The sequence below is a fragment of the Myotis nattereri genome, assembly GCF_964212035.1.
Source record: "Myotis nattereri genome assembly, chromosome: 4".
Lineage (NCBI taxonomy): Eukaryota > Metazoa > Chordata > Mammalia > Chiroptera > Vespertilionidae > Myotis > Myotis nattereri.
Window position 1 is genome coordinate 104,356,348 of NC_138079.1, and position 24,862 is coordinate 104,381,209.

The 24,862-nt window shown below is 43.3% G+C and overlaps 1 protein-coding gene across 1 annotated transcript in view; it reads right to left on the reverse strand.

Moving 5' to 3' along the window:
* Nucleotides 1-24,862, reverse strand: part of XPO6 (exportin 6) — a 132,509-nt gene that overhangs the window by 7,124 nt on the left and 100,523 nt on the right. The window contains exons 14-20 of the mRNA XM_081089547.1: nt 20,737-20,829; nt 15,084-15,228; nt 12,461-12,607; nt 11,412-11,601; nt 2,555-2,710; nt 1,394-1,508; nt 1,051-1,222 (exon numbers count right to left, since the gene is read on the reverse strand). Coding sequence (XP_080945673.1) covers nt 1,051-1,222; nt 1,394-1,508; nt 2,555-2,710; nt 11,412-11,601; nt 12,461-12,607; nt 15,084-15,228; nt 20,737-20,829 — 1,018 coding nt within the window. The remainder of the gene's footprint in view (nt 1-1,050; nt 1,223-1,393; nt 1,509-2,554; nt 2,711-11,411; nt 11,602-12,460; nt 12,608-15,083; nt 15,229-20,736; nt 20,830-24,862) is intronic.

Consider the following 24,862-nt stretch of genomic DNA (forward strand, 5'->3'; position numbering starts at 1 on the left):
AGCAGAGGGCCTGGGGGAGGCAGGACCTCCAGGGGAGGGGGAGCAGCTTGCAGGGCTGACTGCTCTCTGGGCCTGTCTCCTCTTTCATTGGCAGCTGGGATTCTGGGATGAGGAGAGGAGAGGGAGGCGGGCTCAGCAATATTTTCTAATTTGAACAAAAATCTCCAAGTCACTAGAGAGCATGACAGGTCATATTATTCCAGATGGGTCTGGAGAATTCAAAATGATAAGGTCCAGATAGATTTAATTCAGCTGATTAAGATGAAATTGAGACAGAAGGCATGAGCTTCTATGGCAGGAATCCTTACAGGGCCCACGTGTGTTTAATGATGCAAAGCAAGTGGACTCACTTAAGCTTTAATATGGGCAGTTAAAAAGGTTAGCTCTTATTTACGTAACTATTACATAAAATTTAGTTAATCTACTTATTCTGGACCTTGTCATGCTGTGTCTGTCTGTTTTCCAGGAAGAACAGAGAGCTTTGCTATAAGAAGGAAAGCTCTGGATCATTCTGAAAACTTGCCTTGTATCCTTCAGATCATGAATGCTCTTGATAGGAAAAGAACATTCTATATAATAAAAGGCTAATAAGCAAATTGACCAAACGGCGAAATGACCGGTTGCTATGATGCGCACTGACCACCAGGGGGCAGGCGCTCAATGCAGGAGCTTCCCCCTGATGGTCAGTGCACTCCCACGGCGGGAACACTGCTTATCCAGAGCTGGGCTCACAGGATGGCGAGCACAGTGGCGGTGGTGGGAATTTCATGCACTGGGCCTCTAGCTCGTTATGTTTGTTGTAGAACACTATATATTCACCTAAAGTTATAAACTCTTTGCCAGGGAGGCTGATCTTTACCAACCAACCTTGCTTACACTAGACTAGTTCTAATTAACTCAGCCAATATAAAAATACTGTACCAAGCTAAAGGCATTCTTTCTTGGAAAAAATTATTTTAAAAAAATAAAATAAAATAACAAATTAACTTTAAAACACAATGCATTTTCCTTACTTCCCCAATAGGACAGGACAAGCCCAGCCGCTTATACCTCAGCAATGATGGGATACACCTGCTCCATGCTCAGGGAGATGATGCTAGGAAGGAAGGGCTTGAACACCTGGCCAGGTTCCTGTACCACCACCTGCAGGATCTTCAGGAACTTCTCGACCACCCGGCAGCCAGTGCTGCCTTCGTGGAGGATGCTCTCGGCTAATTGTTCTCTGCAGACAAAAGAAACCACACAGTAGCCAAGGAATGTTTCTCTGGGACCAGCTTGAAACCAACACTGTGGCAAGTGAAGAAGAGGAGCAAAAAGTCCCACACTTCCTAGCTGGGCCCCACCACTTCTCCTTAAAATTTGAAAAGTGTGGACAACAGGTGTGTGTGGTTACCTGGTAAACATATTGAGGAAAGTCTGTATGATCTGTTCAGTGAAAGGCACACCCATCTGTACTCTAAGGCCTCGAAACAAAGTGAGGAAAAAGCTCAGCATCTCATCAGTCACATCTAAACAAAGGACAAAGCAAATGATCAGAGGCCTGCACACAGGGATAAACGGAAGCCCCTGGCTTGACAGACTTCCTCTCGCAATCTGCTCTATCATCTCTCTAAGGCTTCCTGCTGAAGAAATTTCCCCAACACCATCAGAGCCGGTGACGGAAAGTGGGAAGTGATTAGGGACATGCTGAGAAAACAGCTCTGGTGCAGTGAGCCTCTGCTGATGGCTCCAAATAGGAAACGGAGCCTCCCTCGCCGCTCGGCCCCAGCCAAGCTCAGAGTTTTCACTGCAGATGGAGTGTTTTGCACGCATACTGATGGAACTATTCAATCGGGTCAACACCAAAGTGCTTTAGCTGTTTCTCTCTATGATCAATAATCCCTGCAGTGGGGGTTAAGTCAGGGGTTAAGTGACTAAAAGTGGACAATGAAGGTGTATTCGGATTGCGTGGCCCTGGTCCATTAAATGCATTAATGTCAAAAAACATGGGTTCCACTTAATGTAGTTTCACTTCCAGATCTAAACAACCATCTTGTAGAGTATGTTTCAGCTCCAGCCACACAAACTCTGCTTACAAGAGGCAATCAGTGAATTTTTGCTGACTCAGAAACCCCCAACATCTCCTAAGACTGACAAGACTACCACTGTAGCTGCTCTCATATACCTGCTCAGAGCTAGACAGAGCCCACAGTGACAGTGGCAGAGCGGGGTGCAGGGCACCACCTCAAACCCACCTTGCCATATGTGTAAGTAAATAGCATTTGTGGAAAAAAGCTTTCTTTCCTCTCCTACATAATGCCCTGGTACTCTCAGCCATTTAGGTTCCACACTGGAAGAAGGCAAAGCCTTCAAAATAAAAACGAGGCAAGTAACTCAGTGCCACCTGACAGAGGTGCAAGGCCCACGAGAAGGTTCCCTGGGGCCTGAGCCCCAGACCCCACATAAACCTCACTGCCCTCTGCTTTCAGGGTCAAGGCCTCTACTGATGACTGGGGGTGCTCTACACAGCTAAGCAGGGACGTGGGCCCTTGTGCGGCCTGCGGCCAGCTCCTACCTGACTGGTGAATATAAGCTGGAAAGAGGGCCAGGGAGACCTGCACGGATTCCTGCAGTGACTGGTAGCAGATCTGTCGGGACTTGGTGGACTCCCCGGAGACACTCTCCACGATGTCTTCTAAGACACTAAGTGTCTGGTGGATAATCACTTTGGCTGCAAATCAAGATTAAGTTGCATGTTATGACTTGTCTAAGGATCAAGAGTAAGAGGAAACACAAGGGAAGGAGAGGAAATCTGCAAGGGTATTTAGAAGACAGTGACACAGACATCTTGATTTCCTTTCTCTCTCCAGCTCCTCCCCCCTCCTTTTTTTCCTTTCCTTTTTTTTTTTTTCCTTCTTACTGTCAGAACTCCAGGTGCCTGCTCAGTTTTTCCCTCTATTCTGCTTCTATCCACCAGAAACAAGTCCACAGAGAAGAAAAGATCAAATGTAGCCTTAGGTTAGGTGCCTTAGACTTAAGCCTCTAAAATGGTGAACAAACTGGTGAGAAAACCAGTGTCACAGATAATTACCACAGTCAAGAATGGACACATGCAGATCAAACACTCTCCTTCAACTCCAAATCTGACCCTCGCCTGGTAATCCACACAGCACCTGCCATGCACATCATGAAATGAAGGAACCTCACTTTACAACGGTGCTGGGAAGCCCTGAAGGGGGACCTTACACACATGCACCACTAGTTGCAAACTACATAACCAGCAGAAAGAAGGTAAGAATTATCCGACACGGGAGGTCATTTTTCACTTAGCAATTTCATCTGCTTTCAAGAGAAAAAGATCCCTCCCTGCCCCAGCAATAATGCACTAACCCCCACTTGCACCAAATGAGAAACTGCTACAACCTCAAACTCTTGTTCTCCTACAATGAATTTCAGTTCAAAACAACCCTCCCCAGTTTCCTCCTAAAAGCTAATAAAAGCTGTCCTACCCTTCGTCTCTTTGCATTTGCCTGTAGCTTGCTACATTTTTCTTGTTCCATATTGCAATTCCATGCTATTCCCTAATAGACTTGTTTTTCTGATAAAATAGCTGGCTGTTTATTTTTGAGATGACATTATAAGGTATCAGAAGTGGGATCCAAAGGAGACAAGCCCCTGAGGGACTAACAACCCCTGGAACTGTGGGAGGCATCCGCTTGAGCCTTTTGTTCTCCCCACTTCCATGAACTGTCTTTTTCCTTTAGGTGAGGTAAATCTGTAAGATGCCAAGCTCCCTCCCTTTGGTTAAGCTCTCTGACTTGGTCTGGGACCTATTTAAAGGTTTCATACTACCCTGGCCGGTGTGGGTCAGGAGTTAAGCGTGTCAGCCTAGACACTGAAGGGTCACGGGTTTGATTCCAGGTCAAGGGCACATACCATGGTTGCAGGTTCGATCCCGACTGCACGTGGGAGGCAACCAATAAATGGAAAAAATATCATCAGATGAGAATTAACCAAAGTAATAGTAATAAAGGATCTATCCTTTCTGTTTTTATCAAGACATTGCCCTTTCTGGTGAGTACTCTTTCTGTTTGGAATTACAATGGCCATTTACTAATTGTTTTAAATTAGTCCACCTTAAGGGGCACTCTTAAAAGAGAATTCCAAACCTCTCAGAAACAATGAAATGAATCCTTTGGTATGCAAAAGCTTTTAAGGGACAAAGTAACCCCAAAAACAGTTTTAAAAAGGATCCTTACAGCATGCAATTTTTTTTTAATCTTTAATATAAAACTTTGGCTATCTGAACAAGTAACCTTAACTTAGTCCATCTGCCAGAAACACAATTTGGATCCAACTATTCTTTTGAGTTTTATGCCTGAGACATGGCTAATATTTTAAAAAATCAGTCTGTGTCTATCTGTATTGTGTGTGTGTGTGTGTAATATTTTTCTATCTCTGAATGATATTACCAAAACTTATCTGTAATCTATTTAATGAGCTTTAAAAGATTAAGCATTTATATAAATTAAGTATACTTTCAGAAATATAATCAAAACTAACCCAAATGAATTTCAGGGAATATGTTTGACATTAATATTAGTTCCAGGTTGTTGGTTTAATTAAAACAGGTATGTCTTTCAAATTATTTACTTTCATTTTACCTAGATTTACTGAAAAATCAAATAAGTTCATATTATCTGTTACAAAATTTGTCAGCAAGGAAAATAAGATATTGGTTAGTTGGTTTAATGTCCAATCCAAGCATAATTGTTAAAAACAAGTAATTTAAATAAATGCAAATAAGGTCAAAATCAAGTAACAGATACTCATTAAATATCTAAATCATTTCCAATTAGATAAACATTAAATGCTAAAAATAATTTTAATCACTTTTGGCATTTTAATTTTACCCAAAAGTTTATTATGAGAAAAAATATACTTCCAAAAATTTTGACATGTATTTATAACTTAATTTATTACTGGATGCTAATATATGAAAAACAGTCACAACTGCCTGCTTTCTACTTTTCACTGAAAAGCAAAGATTCTAAATAGTTTAAAAAGTTGGAAGAGCTAAAAATACAAATGAAGCAAAGAGAAAATGTTAACACTTGAGTACTAAGCACTAATTCTGCACAAACGATGAGAATCGCTGCTGAGAGAATGCAGACAAAGCAGCAGGCAGCCCTTTGGAAGAGAGGCAGGCATGGAACTCCCATGAGAGCTTTCTCCTACTCCAGAAAGACTTACTGCAACTTCCTGGTTTTCAAACTGTGGTGAGAGATTATTGCTGAGTGATGATTAACATTTACTTAAATAGAAAATATACATAGTATCTACATTTGCCAATATTGACAAATGTATAATACATATCTTTAATTCTATCTATAATTTACAGATTATAGATTTATTATCTATATATAAATAAGAGAATAATTTTATAAAATGCAAAATGGGGTGCATGCATGGCATATACTGAAAATAAAGACATGTCCATTTATTAAACTTATTTGTTACTTATGGGCCATAATATACACTGTATTTCTTGCTATGAAATGACCCCACATGTTTGAAAGCCACTGCGCTTATACCACAGTGAACTGAGCAAACCAAAGTGTCTGCAGCGGCTGAAAAGGCCGATACACGAACAAGCACCCTTTCTGTCCTGTCACACACAGTGCTAACTCAAGGCCAGGCTATAATCGCTCTTTGATAGGCTCATACTCTGTTGCCTTGTCTTTTTAGATTTGTAGCCAGGCAGTAATCTTTATTTAAAAGAACTTCCCCATTTCTTATAATTACTTGCATGGCCGGAAATTCTGGTGGTGGCTTCCAAGATATTTATAGGTCTGCCATAACTTTAGTTGTTGTCCCATCTTTCAAATCTTTATTCTCCCTACTCAACACGGAGCAATACTCTTCAGCAGTAATATCGGGATCCTACTGCCCCTGACTGTTCTAATCATTCCCAGTCTCACAAAGACATGAATGAATCGCATACTATAATCCCAAAAAGCACGTGGCTGATTTTAACTATATTATGTAGTTTACATTCACTTAAATGTAACTCGAGGCAATTATGCTATCCTCTAAGAGTAAGCCTGCAATTATTCTGTAACAACTGCCTTGCATCGTTTCTTTTTTAAATATGTCTTTATTGATTTTTAGAGAGAGAGGAAGGGAGAGGAATAGGGAGATAGAAACATCTATGAGATGCCGAAACCGGTTTGGCTCAGTGGATAGAGCATCGGCCTGTGGACTGAAGGGTCCCAGGTTCGATTCCGGTCAAGGGCATGTACCTGGGTTGCGGGCATATCCCCAGTAGGAGATGTGCAGGAGGCCGCTGATCGATGTTTCTCTCTCATCGATGTTTCTAACTCTCTATCTCTCTCCCTTCCTCTCTGTAAAAAATCAATAAAATATATTTAAAAAAAAAAAAAAAAGAAACATCTATGAGAGAAACTTCATCGATTGGCTGCCTCACATGCACCCTTACTGGGGATGAGCCCAAAACCAGGGCGTGTGCCCTGACAGGGAATCAAATCATGACCTCCTCGTTCATAGGTCAACGCTCAACCACAGCCACAACGGTGGGGATCATTTCTGTTTTCAGATAAGCTTTATAAGTGTTTAAAATTGAGGTCAATTTGAACCAAAAAATTGAAATTATCAGGGAAAAAAACGTGTTTTTTTTTTTTTAATAAAACTAGAAAATAATAAAGAAAGAAAATGACTATGAAAAAATAGGATGTGTATTTTCAATGAAAGAAGGTATGAGGAATGGAGATAACAGTTTTTGGTAAGAGGGGAAGAAAAAATAATTTTGTCCTGAAGTAAAATGAATGTTCCAAAATAAGAAAGAAAAAAGATAAGACATAACCTAATTGGATATAAAAAAATTACAGAAAGTTTATGGATGAGAGATCTTGAGAAAGGAACTATATGTGGTGACTGGAGATTGAAATTCCAACAAGCTACTACAGTTTGCTTGTCCCGATTGCAATTGTCTGCTATTCCCAAATAAACCCATAATGCTGGTACGATAACTGGCTATTTTACTTTTGAGGGTGACAACATCTACCGCTGATGTGTTCAGAAATAAAATGCTTAAATAATGGGCCTGTGACCACAGGTATAATAATTATTATGCTGTATTATTATGCTGTATACTTCTAACAATACCCTAAGGTGTGAGCTCACTGGATGACTGCATACAGCGCACGGGAAACAGCCAGGGGCCAGCAAACAGCAGCTCAGAAGAAAGAGGGGGCCAGAGGACCCTGGATGTGAACGGCAGATGATCAGCAGATGGCTACACACGCAGGCAGGATTCTTGTCCGTCCACTGAGGACAGCCAACAGCCCCCCTCTGCAGGGTTGCTGTGATGATCAGAGACAAGGTTCAGGATAATCCTGGCAACGCGTCTGGTCTATCAGAAGGCCCAGAGGAGAAACTCTGTCATCATCCCCCAGCACTGATGGGGAGCTCATCCCCTAGACACTGCTTCCTCAAGAAGCCCACTCGGCTCAGCCTGAGCTCAGCAGCCTCCACCCTGGCACAGCTCCGGGCTAAATTGCCAGAGCCACCCTGCACCTGGCTGTGCTCTCTGGATCGCCCTGCCCCCTGAACTCACCAGCCTCTGGGGACTGAAGAGGCTTCCAGGGAAGGGTACACAGAAAGAGTCCATGCTCTGGAGGTTGATGAAATCGGGTTTGACTCATGACTCCTAGATTCTGAGTCTCAGTTTCTTCATCTGAAGATGGGGACAGATACCACCTCCCTCACAGGACTGAGCATGACAGAAGATAATGACCTGGCCCAGTAAAGGCAGTTGGAAAGAAAACAAAAGGCACACCTATAGCACTGATCAAGGAGCCACTCACTCACAACCACTACAGCACAGGGACTTTTACCAAGCCATGAAACTGCCCCTGGGACAAACATTTCCCCAAGAATACAAAAGGAAAAGGAAAGATGTTTAGGAGAAAAGGCCGAGTCAAGAAACCCAAATCTGATCCTCTGATGTGTAAAGAAATTGAAGTAGGAACCAAGATTTATTCCCAAAAATGTGCAAGTAAAAAACTGAAAGTATCATTAAATATATTGTAATAGAATAGGTATGTAACTTATGGAACTTCATAGGCTATGATATTATAAAGCGATTAAAAACAATCCTTTCTAGAAGAGAGGGCAATGTGTTAAAGAGCAAGGGTCTGGGGCCATGCAGACCCATCTGACTTCTGCCCCCCAACTCCTTCTCTTTGACCCTGAGTAACCTACACTTGCCATGTGGGGCAGGGGGGCACCTTTACAGCAGACTGGCAGGCAGTGCCGGAAGCAAGCATGTCCAACTTGCTGCGGGCAGCATGTGGCCCACAAGGAATATTTTTGCGGCCCAGCCAATATAATGGTATGTAAGAAACGTTTTAATAAAATTTCATAACTTAATTTTTACAATATCCTGTTATACATAATTAATAATAACGAACTACAACGTTCGCTAATGACTGATTACTATAGTCACGTTGCATTCATTTCCCTTACACGCACTGCTTAGAAGTGACACTTATTTCCACTCATTTTGTTGTCCAGGACGTATGAGCAGGCGCACCATTTCTCTCCACTAATACTTGCAGGGAATATTTTAGCAGCCAACTGCCACATCATTCGTCTTGGACTGACTTGTTTGGTGTGCGCAACAGGAAATATTTTGCTTTTGGAGAACAAGAAAAATAGGATTGTTTCCGTTACGCTTATTAATTTGTGCATTTTATTAAAATGTTCTATTATTTTATGTTAACGATGATTCATTTATTTCAGCCCTTTGTATTTAGCATGTCTCTATCGAAATAAACCTATGTTTCTATGAAAATTAAAGGTTTTGGGTTTTTTTGTGGCCCACATAAACTTAAACCTTGTTTTTTTGGCCCGTGTTAGCCTTTGAGTTTGACATGCTTGTCCTGAAGCAATGCAACAGGAACTACGTATCACTGTAGTATTTCTGCCAAAAATTGCTGGAAGCAATCACAACAAGATTATAGTATATTTCACCAAAACAGGCCTGGACTCTTCAAACATGTCAATGTCATGAAAAAGAAAAAACAGGAATGCTTTTCTATATTAAAATAGACTAAAGAGGTGTGGAAACCAAATACAACACATGATCCTTGGTTGGATCCTGAATTTTTAAAAAGCAACACAGGATATTTTGGTAATGACTAGGGAAAATGTGGACACGTCTATAATATAGATGACATTATTATAACAATGTTACACAGCTTGGTTGTGTTACGGCGTTTTGGTTATATATGAGAATATCTTGTTCTCAAAAATAAAGTTTAAATATCCAGGAATAAAGTGCCAATGTCTGCAACTTACTGTAAACGGCTCCGTTAAAAAAGAAAAGGTATGTGTGAGTGGAGAAGAACACAAATGTGGCAGAATATTAACAACTGGTGAATCCTGATGAGAGATACACAATTGTTCATTTTCTTATTTTTTCAACTGTCTGTAGGTTAGAAAAATTTTCAAAGTATAAAGTTGAGTTAGAAAAACCTTTCCAGGCCTTCATTTGGTCACTTGGAGAATGAGGATAATAAGCTATCCACCCACAGGACTATAGGGAAGACTAAATGAAATCATGTATATGAAGTTCTCAGCCCACACCTGGCACACAATACACACTCCACAAATGCTAACCATGTTTTTAATTATGCTCATTGTGGAAATCATTAAACCTATTCAGCAAATATTTCCAGCACCTGGTGGCATCACACTTTCCATCCGCTATGTGAACCATGGCCATACGTCCTGGACAACAAAATGAGTGGAAATAAGTGTCACTTCTAAGCAAGAGCCCATCCTAGTGTAACCACAAACTGAAACGGACCCTTCATAAGCCTGGGTTCTAGAATGAGCAGAACCTTCCCAAACCCTGACCCACGCTGGACATGTGGAATTAACATGAAACAAGTGTTTTCCTGTAGTAAGCCACTAAGCTGTGGGGATTATTTCTCACACATAGCATAACCTAGCCTATGCTGACTGATGTAGGATGTAAGATAAAGTAAGAAAGGAAGACCATTAAACTTGATAAAGCACCGTTCATAGTAGCTGTGTGTTACCCCTGAGCAAGTTACTTAACCTTCCCATATCTTAAGTTTCCTCATGGATAAAATCAGGATAATTCACAGTACCTAACTCATAAGGCTGATATGAGAATTAAATGAACGTAAAACACTCAGGATCAGACAAATACCAGACGCTGACAGCCAACGCTGGCACAGCCGAGATTTGCTGATGGAAGATCGCTAAGGCAGGCAAGCCCTTATGCAGTGTGCCCTCAGTAATCAGCCATTTATCCAACAAGCTATTTAAAATGGTTACTTTGTAAAGTACTAAAACTGGTGAGATTTAAGAGTTTTTCTTTTCTACTTTACACTCTTCTAATATTTCTTTTTATTTTCTTTATTGTGTCCTTATCCCCCCACAGTCCCCCTATCCCCCTAATATTTTTGAACAATGAACATATATATGTTAGTGTTCCTAATTATAAAAGTAATGTTTTTTAAACGATGAGTGTTTATCATTTCTAACATTTCACATAGCATTTTTGTTAACATTCTATAAATAATGTTGCCCAATAATGTCCCATTGTTTTCTTATTGGAAAACAGACTGCATTTTTAAGTAATTATTTCAGGAAGATTTTTCAGAGAAATCTGATACCTTCTACTGAAACTATTGAGTTCTCCTGATTCATATTTTTCTGCCTCTAATATAAACAATCAACTAAAAGTGCCATTTGCGAAGATACCAAGCTCTTTCAAAGCCTCTGAAATATTTATTTGGAGAAAGGTTAACGACAGTTTCAAGTAATTCTTAAACTTTATCCCCCAGTGTGTATAGGTGAATTGCCCTGCTTGCTTATGCAACTATGTGAAATGGACCAATATGCTGCAAGATTTTTTTTTTAGCCACAGCCCTTCAATAAACATTTTCCTTATTTTTTACATTTTAAGCAAGAGAAGGGGCCCAGCTGGTGTGGCTCAGGGGTTGAACACTGACCTATGAACCAGGAGGTCATGGTTCAATTCCCCATCGTGGGTTGCCAGCTCGATCCCCAGTAGGGGGCATGCAGGAGGCAGCCAATCAATGATTCTCTCATCATTGATGTTTCTATCTCTCTCTCCCTCTCCCTTCCTCTCTGAAATTAATAAAAAACTTTTTTTCTTTTTCTTAAAGAGAGAGAAGGGGCACCCTGCATTCAGGAAACAGGTCCAGTTGATGTGTTCACTGAATTCACAGGTCAGAGGGTTATACCCCAAGTCTGACTCAGGAACCTCAGGTGCAAATCCCATCTGCCACAAAGGAAGGACAATGCCTGCCCTATCGATCTCCCTGGGATGTCCCTGCCCAGGGGCCACTTACTATCATCCAGGGGCATCTTCCTCTGAGAGGCGACAGCACTGGGTTTCAGGCTGCGATAGTCCCGGGAGAGCGCGAAGATGAGGTTGGCATGGTTGACGGAGCGCATGGGCCACTGCTGCTCACTCTCTGAGAGGTTTGCGCATGGAAGCAGCAGGATGTTGGAGAGGGCTCGGCACACCAACACCTGAGCCTGGAAGAGACCCCAAAGGCATCCATGATGAGAAGTTCAAGAACAACAGTCTTTAGCACCCACTACACACACACTGAGCTCAGGCTCCAGGCTCCTTTCTTATAACGTGTACCTGGGGCTTTGGTTCAACTCTGAGGGAACCCTGGGAGGAAAAGAAAGTGAAGCAGTAACACCAATTCTGGATCTAGCACAGCCGAGGGCCAGCCAGTCTCAGTAATTACTGTGGTCCTGGAAGCATCACCGACCAGACCCTGGCCCTCACCCGTCTCTCTGCTGCTGGCCTCTGAGCCCTCGGCAGCGCTATCAGAGCAGGCTATTACTAGTAAGAGGGTGCTGGTCCGAAGCAATTCGTTCACATCCAGGTGCTCTTACCTAACTGCTGTGACCCCCCTCTGACTCCAGCCTTGTTTGTTTGTTTCTACACGTCTAAACTGAGCTTCCTAGGACTTTAAGAGAATATACTTATGTGAGGCATCTCAACCCTCAGAAAACAAACATGTAACAATAAAAACAGACTGTTTAAACCAAAAGATTGCAAAGGCTCTCACAACACCAGCTAAATCTCTAGCTCTCAAAGCAGCATAAGCCTCATCTCAATAAATAAAAAAAAAAAAACAGCACCAGCTCTGTCCCTAGGAGGCATTTTTTATGTCTGGATCAACACAGTGACTGCCACGATGGGGAGGACGTGACAAGAGAGCAGTGAGGCTGCGTCCGTGCCGCACGTGTAAGAAAGCCGTCTGTGGTGGCCTGGCCTATGATGTCCGGGTGCAGAAAGTATGGCCAGACTCTTCTTCCCCAGCCTCCCTGAGGCTGAGCCGCACGACTCCAGTGACTCCAGGGTAACCCTGGGCCTCACCTTGTCAACAAGTCGCTGAGCAGAGGCATCGGTGATTCTGTTGAACACTTTCTGCACTGAGGGGATGCTGATCAGAAAGATGGGCCTCACAGTGGTGGCCAGTGAAACCAGCAGGTGGCACGCAGATAGCAGCAGCTTGTCTTGGACCTGAAGAGGGAAGAGGACATGGCAGCCCACTGTATCCCCTGAGATTGTATTAGAAGAACCTTGATGAGGCAGCCACAAGCTAAATATAGTTCTTGGCTGCCAAACTGTACCACATCGGCTCTGTCTCAAAGGAGCTTTCCTATGCTGATGCCCATCACAAAGGCATCTTCTTGCCCCAGCTGGTTTGGCTCAGTGGATAGAGTGTCCACCTGCAGACTGAAGGGTCCAGGTTCGATTCTGGTCAAGGGCACATGCCCAGGTTGTGGGCTCAATCCCCAGTAGGGGGCACGCAAGAGACAGCTGATCAATGATTCTCTTTCATCATTGATGTTTCTATCTCTCTTTCCCTCTTCCTTCCTCTCTGAAAATCAATAAAAACAGATTTTTTTAAAAAGAAATTCCAATAACATTCTTTAAAAAAATAAAAGGCATCTTCTTTACCATGTCCACAGCTCCTACCTTCCAGCTAGGATCACCATCTCCAGTTCCTCCTGTTCATATTCACCGGCATCTTTGAACTCAGGGAACCATTTGTTCACTATCAACTCTTAAATCTCATGGTAAGCTCCTTGGCATTTCATTAAAATAACTGCAGACTATTCATCTCACTCCTCTTGCTCCAACCAAGCCAAGATCTCTCTCCACCCCCACCTTTGCACTCCATCTATCATGCCAGGCTCTCCTACTTCCTTTATCTCAACATGCCAATCAAAAACCTGATTCAAGTACCATAATGGAACTTTTCAGATTAAAAAAAAGGAAAACTTTTTGTAGACAAGACCTAATGCTGATAAGACTAGGGTGAAAACCACACACAAAAGAGTCAAGGGCACATAGAATGCTTAGGAAATAAATCCTATACAATGGAAGGGTAATATGCAAATTGACCCAAATGGCCGAACGACTGATCGCTATGATGCACACTGACCACCAGGGGGAAGACGCTCAATGCAGGAGCTGCCTCCTGGTGGTCAGTGCGCTTCCATAGGGGGAACGCCGCTCAGCCAGAAACTGGCTCATGGCTGGCCAGCACAGCAGTGGTGGCAGGAACCTCTCCTGCCTCTGCAGCAGTGCTAAGGATGTCTGACTAATGGCTTAGGTCCAGGCCTAAGCCGTTAGTCGGACATTCCCCGAGAGCCCCGGACTGCCAGAGGGATGTCTGCCAGCTTAGACCCGATCCCCAGGGGAGCGGGCCTAAGCCAGCAGGTGGACATCCTCCAACGGTTCCAGAATGCGAGAGGACGCAGGCCGGGCTGAGGAACCAGATTTTCGTGCACTGGGCCTCTAGTATTACTATAATTTCCTAGAAGCACAAAACCTTTAACACGATAATCCCACTTATTCTAAGGAAATTACCTAAAAAATAAAGTTACATTCATAAATACACGCTTTTCAGAAGTATCTGTAATGGCTTTTTCCAAATGGCGGCTATCAGCCCTAGCTGGTTTGGCTCAGTGGATAGAGCGTCAGCCTGCAGACTGAAGGGTCCCAGGTTTGATTCCGGTCAAAGGCACATGCCAGGGTTACAGGCTCAATCCCCAAGAGGGGGCATGCAGGAGGCAGCCAATCAATGATTCTCTTTCATCATTGATGTTTCTATCTCTTTCTCCCCTCTCCCTTCCTCTCTGAAATCAATAAAAAAATAAATAAAAATTTAAAAATAACTAAAAAAAAATGGCATCTGTCAAACGTCCAGCAATGGCTATTATGAAACATACCCTGTGTGGGGTATTTTTTATAAATTACAATTATAAACACAATAGAAACTTATGAAAAATAATACATTATCCTATTAATAGTGGTACAGAATGCTATGTATGACTAAAACCATAAAAAAAAAAAAAAAAACAACAAGCATGTATACCCTCAAATAATGCAACCTGATCTTGTTGGAGGACAACTTAATAGAACCTATCAAAGTTTACATGGATATAACCTTCAACCCAGCAATTCCACTTGTAGCAACCGATCCTACAAGGATATAATTTCCATCAATAAGGAAATTATAATCTATCCCCACTACAAAACACGGGGCAGTTTGAAAAGCTGAAGCTGCTTTATACATGTAAGTCTCCGAAGCATACTGTTAAGCAAAAGCAGCTGTATCTCCAGCTAAATACAGACTTTCACTTGTGTATGTAAAAAGAAACATCTCTGAAGGATACACAAGCATAGACAGTGCTTACTGGGGAAAGGGAAATGTTTTGGAGGAAGAGATTAAAGAGTACCATCACATTTCAATCTATAAATCTGAACCATATTTTACTTTTTCATGCGGGACTTAGAGAACTAAAAATATAAAGTTATATTTGCATTAAGTGGTTTACAACTAAAAAGGAACATGAAATGGCATGTAGTTATATTTCAGTGATATGACGAGTCTACTGCTCTGTAATATTTTGATTGGATAATAAATGGGTACATGGACAAGACAGACTCAGGTAGATAACAGGTGTAGCTTTTGCTGTTTCCAGACCTTGGTGCTGATTAGAGGTGTGACTGCATCCATGGTCGTGGAGATGAGTGTGACAAACTGCTGGGTGTTCTGCCGATGCGCTTCACTGCAATACTGTGCTAACCAGTGAGAGTACGCCTGCAGGGCGGCCAGGGACTGGGCATGCCTGCAAAAAGGAGAGAAGATGCGATTTTAAAGGTTAAAGTCAAGTATATTAGCATTAAGTATTTCCATAGAAAGTAAAAATTCCATCCACTGCATTTACTGTTTCAGGATCTGTCCAACCCCATGGAAATCATTTACTTGTTGATATCAAACCTAAAAATTAAAACTCATCATCTAAATCTTGCCATCAATGCCCAGAATACAAAAGGCAGTTAGTAAATGTCTATCAGATCTTATTTAATCTTTCTCTGACACATGTAAGCATCCCTGAGAGAATGATAAATAAAAAACAGAACCAAAGAACTTAAGTGATAATGTGCTGACTTTGGGAACTAGTAAAAATGTAACATCCATAGCTACAGACCAGGCTGTAGACAACTACCATGTATTAGAGCTTTATAAGTAAGCTTGACCTTAGATTCTCCATCAGATCATATGTTCTATCTGGCCATGGGACAACTCAAATTCTGATTTTTCTAATTCTATCTTTCTTTTCCTGTTCATTAGCTGGCATTCTTCTGTAAAAAAGAGCTTTCCCTTCCCATCTTTTTTTTTTTTTAATATATATATTTTTATTGATTTCAGAGAGGAAGGAAGAGGGAGAGATAGAAACATCCATAATGAAAGAGAATCATTGATTGGCTGCTTCCTGCAAGTCCCCCACTGGGGATCCAGCCCACAACCCGGGCATGTGCCCTTCACTGGAATCGAACCTGGGACCTTTCAGTTCGCAGGCTGATGCTCCATCCACTGAGCCAAGCCGGCTCAGGCCCCATCTTTTTTTAAATCACTGTAGATGCATGGATTCTTATATTCAAGGTTATAATCTATTATCATCTTATTCTTTCTTGATGATCAAATTATCAAGTTCAGCTGGGAGAATCCTTTCAAGCTAATCCCTGTTTCCCTTTCCTATGTTCCTGACATTCACTGAGCACTTCCCTCCTGACTCAGTAAGATTTTCCAGGATCATCCTGCCCCAAACTCGGAACATCTCTCCAAGGAGCGCTGGTTCCTTTTAGTGGAGAATGTACCTTAGAAACCAAGAGCCTGGATACTAGGGGTAGCAGTGCTACTGGGGGTTCATTGCTACTAGGATCTTTCAATGGACAGCACTAGGACAAAGGCATTTTAAAATCAAACTTAGCATCAACAATTACAGGGCAAATTGACCTCAACAACCTCCAGACAAGATACAAGAGGAAGGACACACCACCACCTATGTAGTATTCTTGCTAAAAACGTTTGACCTCAATCAATTACTATAGTGGAAAGACAACTGGACAAATCCAGATTTTAAGATTTGCTTTAAAAAATAAATTTTAAGGGCTGAATCTCCAAAAGGTCTCTCCCTCTCTCCCTGCCTCTCTCCATTCCTCTTCCCTGCAACATGCACAATTGGGAGAAGTGTTCTAGATTATAAGAGACAAATTTAATTTGTGATTCATAATTAGTTAGGTTTTAAATAAAAAGAATAAAAGGAAAGGGCATTCCTGCGGAAATTTGAATATGGAATACATAGACATATATATGTATATGTATTCTCTCTTTCAAAAGTACATGATATTGCTGTATCCATGAGTTTTTGACTGTTGATAATCCTATATAATAAAAGGGTAATATGCAAATTGACCCTAACAGCAGACCGACCAGAACAACTGCTCGACCAGTCACCATGAGGCGCACTGACCACCACTTGGTCCCTTTCCCCAGCCGGCAGGCTCCGATCACCTTATGGCAAATGGGGAACCGGGCGTGGGTGGCAGGGGACATGGGCAGTGCCAGGCCAAGGCCCCTGCCCCGAGAATCACCCCACACACAGAGGGTGACCAACGGCGGGGGCAGGGCTGGTGAACAGGCAGAACGGCCGACTTCTTGATCCCTCCCCCGGCTGGCAGGCTCCGATCGCCTGGGGAACTGGAGGTGGGTGGTGGCTGGGAGCAGGGCCAGCTGCCGGCATCCAGGGAAGATGGCCCTGATCGCAGGCCAGGCCTAGGCACCGTACCTGTGCACAAATTTCATGCATCAGGCCTCTAGTACTATTATGGTTATGTAAAAGAATGTCCTTGTTACTAGAGGATACATGCTAAAGGACTTCTTGGTAAGTGGCATATTGTCTGCAATTTATTTTCAAATAGATCACACAAAATATGTATGTGAGCACATGTGTACACAGAGAGAAAGCACAAGTAACAAGGGCAAATGTGGCAAAACATTTATATTGATGAGTCTAGCTTAAGAGTTTAAGAGTTCATTTTATTTTCCTGCTGCAGGTACTAAGTACCTTAAAGTAAGAAAATACAAGTGTTGAGGCCTGGCCAGTGTGGGTCAATAGTTGAGAGTCGACCTATGAACCAGGTCATGGTTCGATTCCCGGTCAGGACACATGCCTGGGTTGTGGGCTTGATCCCCAATAAGGGGGGAGGTTGCAGGAGGCAGCCAATCGATGATTCTCTCTTATTGATGTATCTATCTCTCTCCCCCTCCCTTCCTCTCTCTGAAATCAATAAAAACATATAACAAAACAAAAGAAGAGAAAATAGAGGTATTGAGAATTTAAAATCCATAGTGACCAGGTAGTTATTTTGTATTTAGAACCCATTGATCCCTTTACTTAAGTTCTGAGTACCAAAAGTAAGGAGGAAGGACATCAGAGTCTGCCTTTTGAGTCTGAGAATTTCAGTCTACCTATCAGATTTGTAGAGCTCTTAGAGGCTGAACAAAGGGACTTACAACTTCCTGAAATTGTCTACAAGGTATTGTGTTTATGAAATTAGCGTCTTTCTCAGGAAAAACTTCACAGCTTTCTTTAAATTCTCAAAAAGGAAAGCAGTATTTTAAAAAATGTAAACCACCATAATAAAAAAGATTCCCTTTCTATCATTTACCTAATTTATAGCTCAAGAATGTTCTAGAACAGGGGTCAGCAAACTTTTTCTGTAAAATCCAGTATAAATATTTTAGGTTTTGCAGGCCTTATACCCTGTTCACAACTATTCAATTCTTCCACTGAAGTAAAAAAGCAGCCACAGACAATATGTAAATGGATGGGCATGGCTGTGTGCCAATAAAACTTTACTTACAAAAGCTGGTAGTGGCCCGGATTTGGCATCAGCCATCATTTGCCAGTCCCTGCTCCAGTCTAGAACAAGCCTTCAGGGCAGTGTGATCTCTGGGATATGGCCCATCTCTCGTTCCCACTCCTCTATCCCAATGATTTTCAACCGACATGCCAAAAGGATTTCTGAAACATGCAACACCTGACTATTTTAGTCAAGGGCACTGACCTCTTTTCCTTTAGATTGTCAAAAAAAAAAAAAAAAAAAATGACAACAGCCATCTGGTGTGAATCAAAATTATACTTTTGTCAGATCAGCAAAATTTTAGTAATTTTAGTAATGTTTATATGTGTCATGAGATAAAAAAGGTTGAAAATCATTGCTCTATCACTTCTATGTGTCACTTTCCTAATGGCTTCCCACCATCTATAAAGTTTCTCATAGTGTGGTCCATGGATGTCCTGTTTCAAAATTACCCAAAGTCCTTGTGTAACATGCAGATACCTGGGCCTATGCTGTCTTCTGTCATCAGTCTCTGAAGGAATGTGTTCCCCAAGGAACTCTTTTGTACACTGGTTTTACCTACTGTTCCACAGGAGATTAATGGCATTCAAGGTGTTTCCACTTTAGTACCAACATACCTATCAACCTCATCTCCCACCATACAAACTGCTCACCACCTCCCAACTGTGTGACTCCCCAACACTGTGTTGGCTTGTGCTGTTCTTTCCTCCCGAAATGCTTACTCCTAGCCTCTACTCCCAGGTCGTGTCTGCCAGATGAAGTCCTCTTACTCCAACCACCCCTGCCCCCATGTATACAATCAAACAACCTTTCTCTCTTCTAGGTTTGGAAATGGGAGTTTCACTCCTTTTCAAGGCAGGCACTACTGTTTCTTTTTATCTATAAAACTAGAGGCCCGGTGCACAAAAATTTGTGCATTTGGGGCGGGGAGGGGGGGTCCCTTAGCCTGGCCTGTGTCCTCTCGTAGTCTGGGACCCTTCGGGGGATGTCCACCTGCTGGCTTAGGCCCGCTACCTGGGGGGATTGGGCCTAAGCTGGCAGTCAGACATTCCTCTGGCAGCCCAGGAGCCATCGGGGGATGTCCACTTGCCAGCAGGGAGCAGGCCTAAGCTGCAGTCGGACATCCTTAGCACTGCTGAGGAGGCGGGAGAGGTTCCCGCCACCACCGTTGTACTGGCAGCCGTCAGCCTGGCTTGTGGCTGAGCAGAGCTCCCCCTGTGGGAGCGCACTGACCACAAGGGGGCAGCTCCTGCATTGAGTGTCTACCCCCTGGTGGTCAGTGTGTGTCATAGTGACCAGTCATTCCCAGTCGTTCTGCTGTTAGGGTCCATTTGCATATTACCCTTTTATAATATAGGATAGAGGCCTGGTGCATGGGTGGGGGCTGGTTGGTTTTCCTGAAGGGTGTCCCGGATCAAGGTGGGGGTCCAGGTAGGGGTCCTGCTGGGGTGCCTGGCCAGCCTGGGTGAGGGGCTGAAGGCCGTTTTCAGACTGGCCACACCCCCTATAGGATGGGGGTCCCTGCTGGAGTGCCTGACCAGCCTGGATGAGGGGCTAAGTGCTGTTTTCAGGCTGGCCACACCCCCCTTCAGGGAGAGGGGTCCTGCTGGGGTGCCTGGCCAGCCTAGGTGAGGGGCTGATGCTGTTAGCAGGCTGGCCACAGCCCCTTCAGGGTATGGTTCCCTCCTAGGGTGCCTGGCCAACCTGGGTGAGGGGCTGATGCCTGTTTTCAGGCTGGCCACAGCCCCTTCAGTGTGGGGGGTCCCCACTGGGTTGCCTGGCTAGCCTGGGTGAGGGGCTGAGGGCCGTTTTCAGGCTGGCCACACCCTCTTCAGGGTGGGAGGTCCTGCTGGGGTGCCTGGCCAGTCTGGGTGAGGGGCTGATGGCTGTTTGCAGGCTGGCCAAGCCCCCCAGCAGGGACCCTAAACCCATCATGGTGTGGCCAGCCTGGGTGAGTGGCTGATGGCTGTTTGCAGGCTGGCTACAGTCCCTTCAGGGTGGGGGTCCCCGCTGGGGTGCCTGGACAGCCTGGGTGAGGGGCTGATGGCTGTTTGCAGGCTGGCCACAGCCCCCAGCCACCCAAGCTCCCAGTGGAGGCTTGCTGGAAGCAGGTATCTGGGATTTATTTATCTTCTATAATTGAAACTTTGTTGCCTTTAGCAGAGGCCACAGCTGGCCAGGGCAGGTGGGAAGCTTGGCTTCCTCCATCGCCAGGGCAACCAAGCCTCCTCCTTGCTCCAGCTCCCTGGCTGCCAACTGCCATCTTGGTTGGGTTAATTTGCATATAGTCACTCTGATTGGCTGGTGGGCGTGGTTTGTGGCATAACGAAGGTACAGTCAATTTGCATGTTTCTCTTTTATTAGATTAGATGATTTGGGGCTGGAGGACATTTCCTGAGAATACAAACATCTAATTCTGTACTTACACATCAATGAGATCAGGTTTCAATACTGATGGCACAGCAGTTTCAATGTTGTACAGTTTTATCTGAGATCCATACAGAGTGACTTTGACCAACCTGTTGGCAAAAAAGCAGGTAAGAAAGGGGAGGCCAGGGGATTGTCAAGGGCGGGGGGAAAAAAAAAAAGGACACATATGTAATACCCTTTGTAATACTTTAAGCAATAAAAAAAGAAAGAAAGAAAAGAAAAAACGTGCAGCTTATGGACTTAAATAACACAGATAGACAGGTACCAACAAAGGTCTAAGAATAGAGACCAGACCTTCAATCTTATCCCAAAGATATTATCTGAGATGTGCACAAAGATTTTTATACAAAGATACTAACTAAACCATTATATATAGTATCAAAATTTTTGAAAATAATATAAATATCCAACACAGAGAATATATTCTGATTACTATATACAGTAAAAATTATTACAATGGAAATTTGTTATGTGTATTTTACCACAATAAAAAAAATTTTTTAAACATAAAAGTTTGCCCTAGCTCATTTGGCTCAGTGGCTAGAGCATCAGCCTGTGGACTGAAGGGTCCCAGGTTTGATTCCAGTTAGGGGCACATGCCTGAGTTGAGGGCTCAATCCCCAGTGGAGACGTGCAGGAGGCAGCCAATCCTGATTCTCTCTCATCGTTGATGTTTCTATCTCTCCCTCTCCCTTCCTCTCTGAAATCAATAAAAATAATATATTTTAAAAAGTAAATGTTTCAGGTGGATAGATATATGGTAAAGAAAATGTAGCACTGTAGAATTTAAATGATGGGTATATGGGTCTTCCCTGTATAACTGTTCAGTGTTTATGAATATGTGAAAATATTCATGATAAAATTCTGGGGTGGGGGGCAAGAGTTTCTAGAATTAAACAGGTATTTTTAACTTTAAGCACAATTATTTCAGGAGCAAACTGCTGAACCCACTGTTGCCCAAGGGCTCACTGTATAAAAGGAGCATGAACTACAATAACTAATGGCCAGCTCTACTGGGAAGTAGAAATGCCTCTGTCATTAGAGACAGACATTCCTTTGAGTCAAGGGGAAAACTGGAGACCTGGCTGAGTTCCCCCTGTGCCTGCTCTGTCAGAAAACTGAGCTGGACGCCAGGGAGGACAGCGTGTGCTCTTCTCCCTCAATCCAATGGTGCAGGGGTTCCCCAACTCCACTGGCATAAGGAGCAACTGGGGAACTTGTTACAAATGCCAGCTCCCTGGTGCAACCCCACAGACCGACTACGCAGTTGTAGGAGGGTCTGGAAACATGCATCTTTGAAAAGCACCGAGGCTCTGGTGCATGTGGACCATAATCTGAAAAATCTCTCAGATGCAGAGAAAAACATAGGACTTTATTAGAAATCCACAAGCTTGACCACAAATTATTCAGGGCTGGGGAGCAGACAGAAAGGGGGCATCAGTCAAGAAAGTGAGAGTGAAAGAGCCGAGGGCTTCCAACCTGAAGTCCTGGGAAGGGTGCAGGTGATCACTGGAAATCAGAACGGCGACTCCCAGTAAGCAATGCACCAATGTGGACCTGGTATCTAATGCTTAACTCTTCCAGTGTCTTTACATTCACACAGTAGATGTACAGTTCACTGGAATTATGTATATTGACATTGTGCAGCCACCACCACTGTCTATCTCCAGAACTTTTTTTTCATCTTTCCAAACTAAAACTTGTACCCATTAAATAACTCTCCATGCCCCCTTAGCCCCTGGCAACCATCATTCTTTTTTCTGTCTCTATGAATTTTACCACTCTACATACCTCATATAAGTAGAATCATACAGTACTGGACTTTGCATTCTGTTTTTACATTACACAGCATTCTTTAATGATGATCAGCACTAAAAATTGACTTCTAGATGTGTCAATATTTCTATTTGGCAGCGTTTAAAAAAATTTTTTTTTATTGATTTTTAGAGAGAGGAAAGGAGAGAGAGAGAGAGAGAAACATTTATGTGAGAGAGAAACATCAACTGGTTGCCTCCTGCACATGCCCCAACTGGGGATAGAACCTACAACCTGGTTATGTGCCTTGACTAGGTACAGAACCCACCACCTTTTGGTGTATGGCACGATGCTCCAACCAAGCCACACTGGCCAGGGCTGTTTAGCAGTTTTATTACTAGGTTTGTTTGTTTTTTTGTTGTTGTTTTTTATATATTTTTATTGATTTCTTACAGAGAGGAAGGGAGAGAGATAGAGAGTCAGAAACATCGATGAGAGAGAAACATCGATCAGCCGCCTCCTGCACATCTCCCACCAGGGATATGCCCGCAACCCAGGTACATGCCCTTGACCGGAATCGAACCTGGGACCCTTCAGTCCGCAGGCCGACGCTCTATCCACTGAGCCAAACCGGTTTCGGCTACTAGGTTTGTTTTATGTAACCTATAAGTTGAAACACTGCTAATCACACTGGCTATTAAGATCATAACAAGGAGCCTTCTCTCATACTTTATTTTAAATTGAAGACAAAATAGCTAAGTATCTTTAGAACTGAGCTTACAAATCTAATCGGTGTAGGAAGATATATGTGTAAGGATCTATAAAATAACGATTCAGGATCTATGATCAATCATCTCACTATGAAGTTGAGATGACTGATATCATTCGTATATATATTCCTCAAGTATAGATTTTAAAACTATAAAATTTCAGACAGAAAGAAAGACATGTTCTATCTGCGCTAACAACCATCACTGGAAATGGGCCTAATGCGAGAGGAGGAAAGAGGACTCCAGAAGCAGAAGCTCTGTGGTTTGGAAAGAGCATAGTTTTTGGATTCAGGAAACTAGTTAAAGTCCAGGTGCTCCCTTTCATGATCTGTGATCTGAAGCAAGACACTCACCATCCCTGGCCACAGTGTACTCACAGATAAAGTGACAATATTTGTCCCTCAAAGTATAGAATGAAAAAAAAATGTGCAAAAATACCTTTGAAAATGTCTTACTACCGTATGCTGCTTTTATTAACTAGAGGCCCAGTGCATAACATTCATGCACGGGGGGGGGGGGGGGTGTACATGGGAGGGGTGGTCTGTCAACCTGTCAACCCGGCCTGCACCCTCTCATAGTCCAGGACCCCTCAGGGGATTTCCAACTGCTGGCTTAAGTGAGGTGGGAAGGTACCTACCTGTCTGCCAGTCAAACCTGGGAACAAATTAGTGGCCAGGATGGGCATGGCCACTGCAAGCATATGATACCTGAATAGGCTTACAGGAGTGGGACTAAGCCAGCAGTCGGACATCCCTCAAGGGGTCCTTAGTGCTGCTGCGGAGGCGGGAGAGGCTCCCGTCACCACCACTGCACTCGCCAGCTGTGAACCCAGCTTCTGGCTGAGCGGTGCTCCCCCTGTGGGAGCACACTGACCACCAGTGGGCAGCTCCTGTTGAGCATCTGCCCCCTGGTGATTAGTGTGCATCATAGCAACCGGTCATTCTGCTGTCCAGTCGATTTGCATATTAGCCTTTTATTATATAGGATAATGTTAATCTGGATTTTAAAGATTTATTTCAAATTTTTAGTTACCTCTACTTTTAATAGTTAAAAAAAGCTGGTATGCAGGTAACTAGGCTTGGAGTTTGACTCCTTCCTCAGGGTGTTATCAATGACATGGCTACTGGGCCAGTGAAAGCCCCAGGTGTCTTGACTTTGGGCTGGATCCATAGCTATAGTTTTGATCTGATCAACTCACAGGTTCCCTGAACCACCTATCACTTAGTATTGAGGGTATAACTTCTTTTGGAGGTTTTTTTTTAATCCTCAATCGAGGATATTTTTCCATTGATTTTTAGAGAGAGTGGGAGGGAGGGAGGGGGAAAGAGAGAGGGGGTGAAGAGGAAAGGGAAAGAGAGAAAAAACATCAATTTGAGAGAGACACACTGGTTTGCCTTCTGCACTTGCCCCTACCGAGGCCAGGGATCGAATCTGCAACCCAGGTACGTGCCCTTGACAGAAAATTGAACCCTAGGCCCTTTGGTGCACAGGCCAACACTAACCACTGAGACACACCAACTAGGGCCAAGGGTATGACTTTTTAAGTGTAGGATTTGTGAGCATGGTGTTGGTGGGGAGGGGGAGGAGGAGGAAGAGG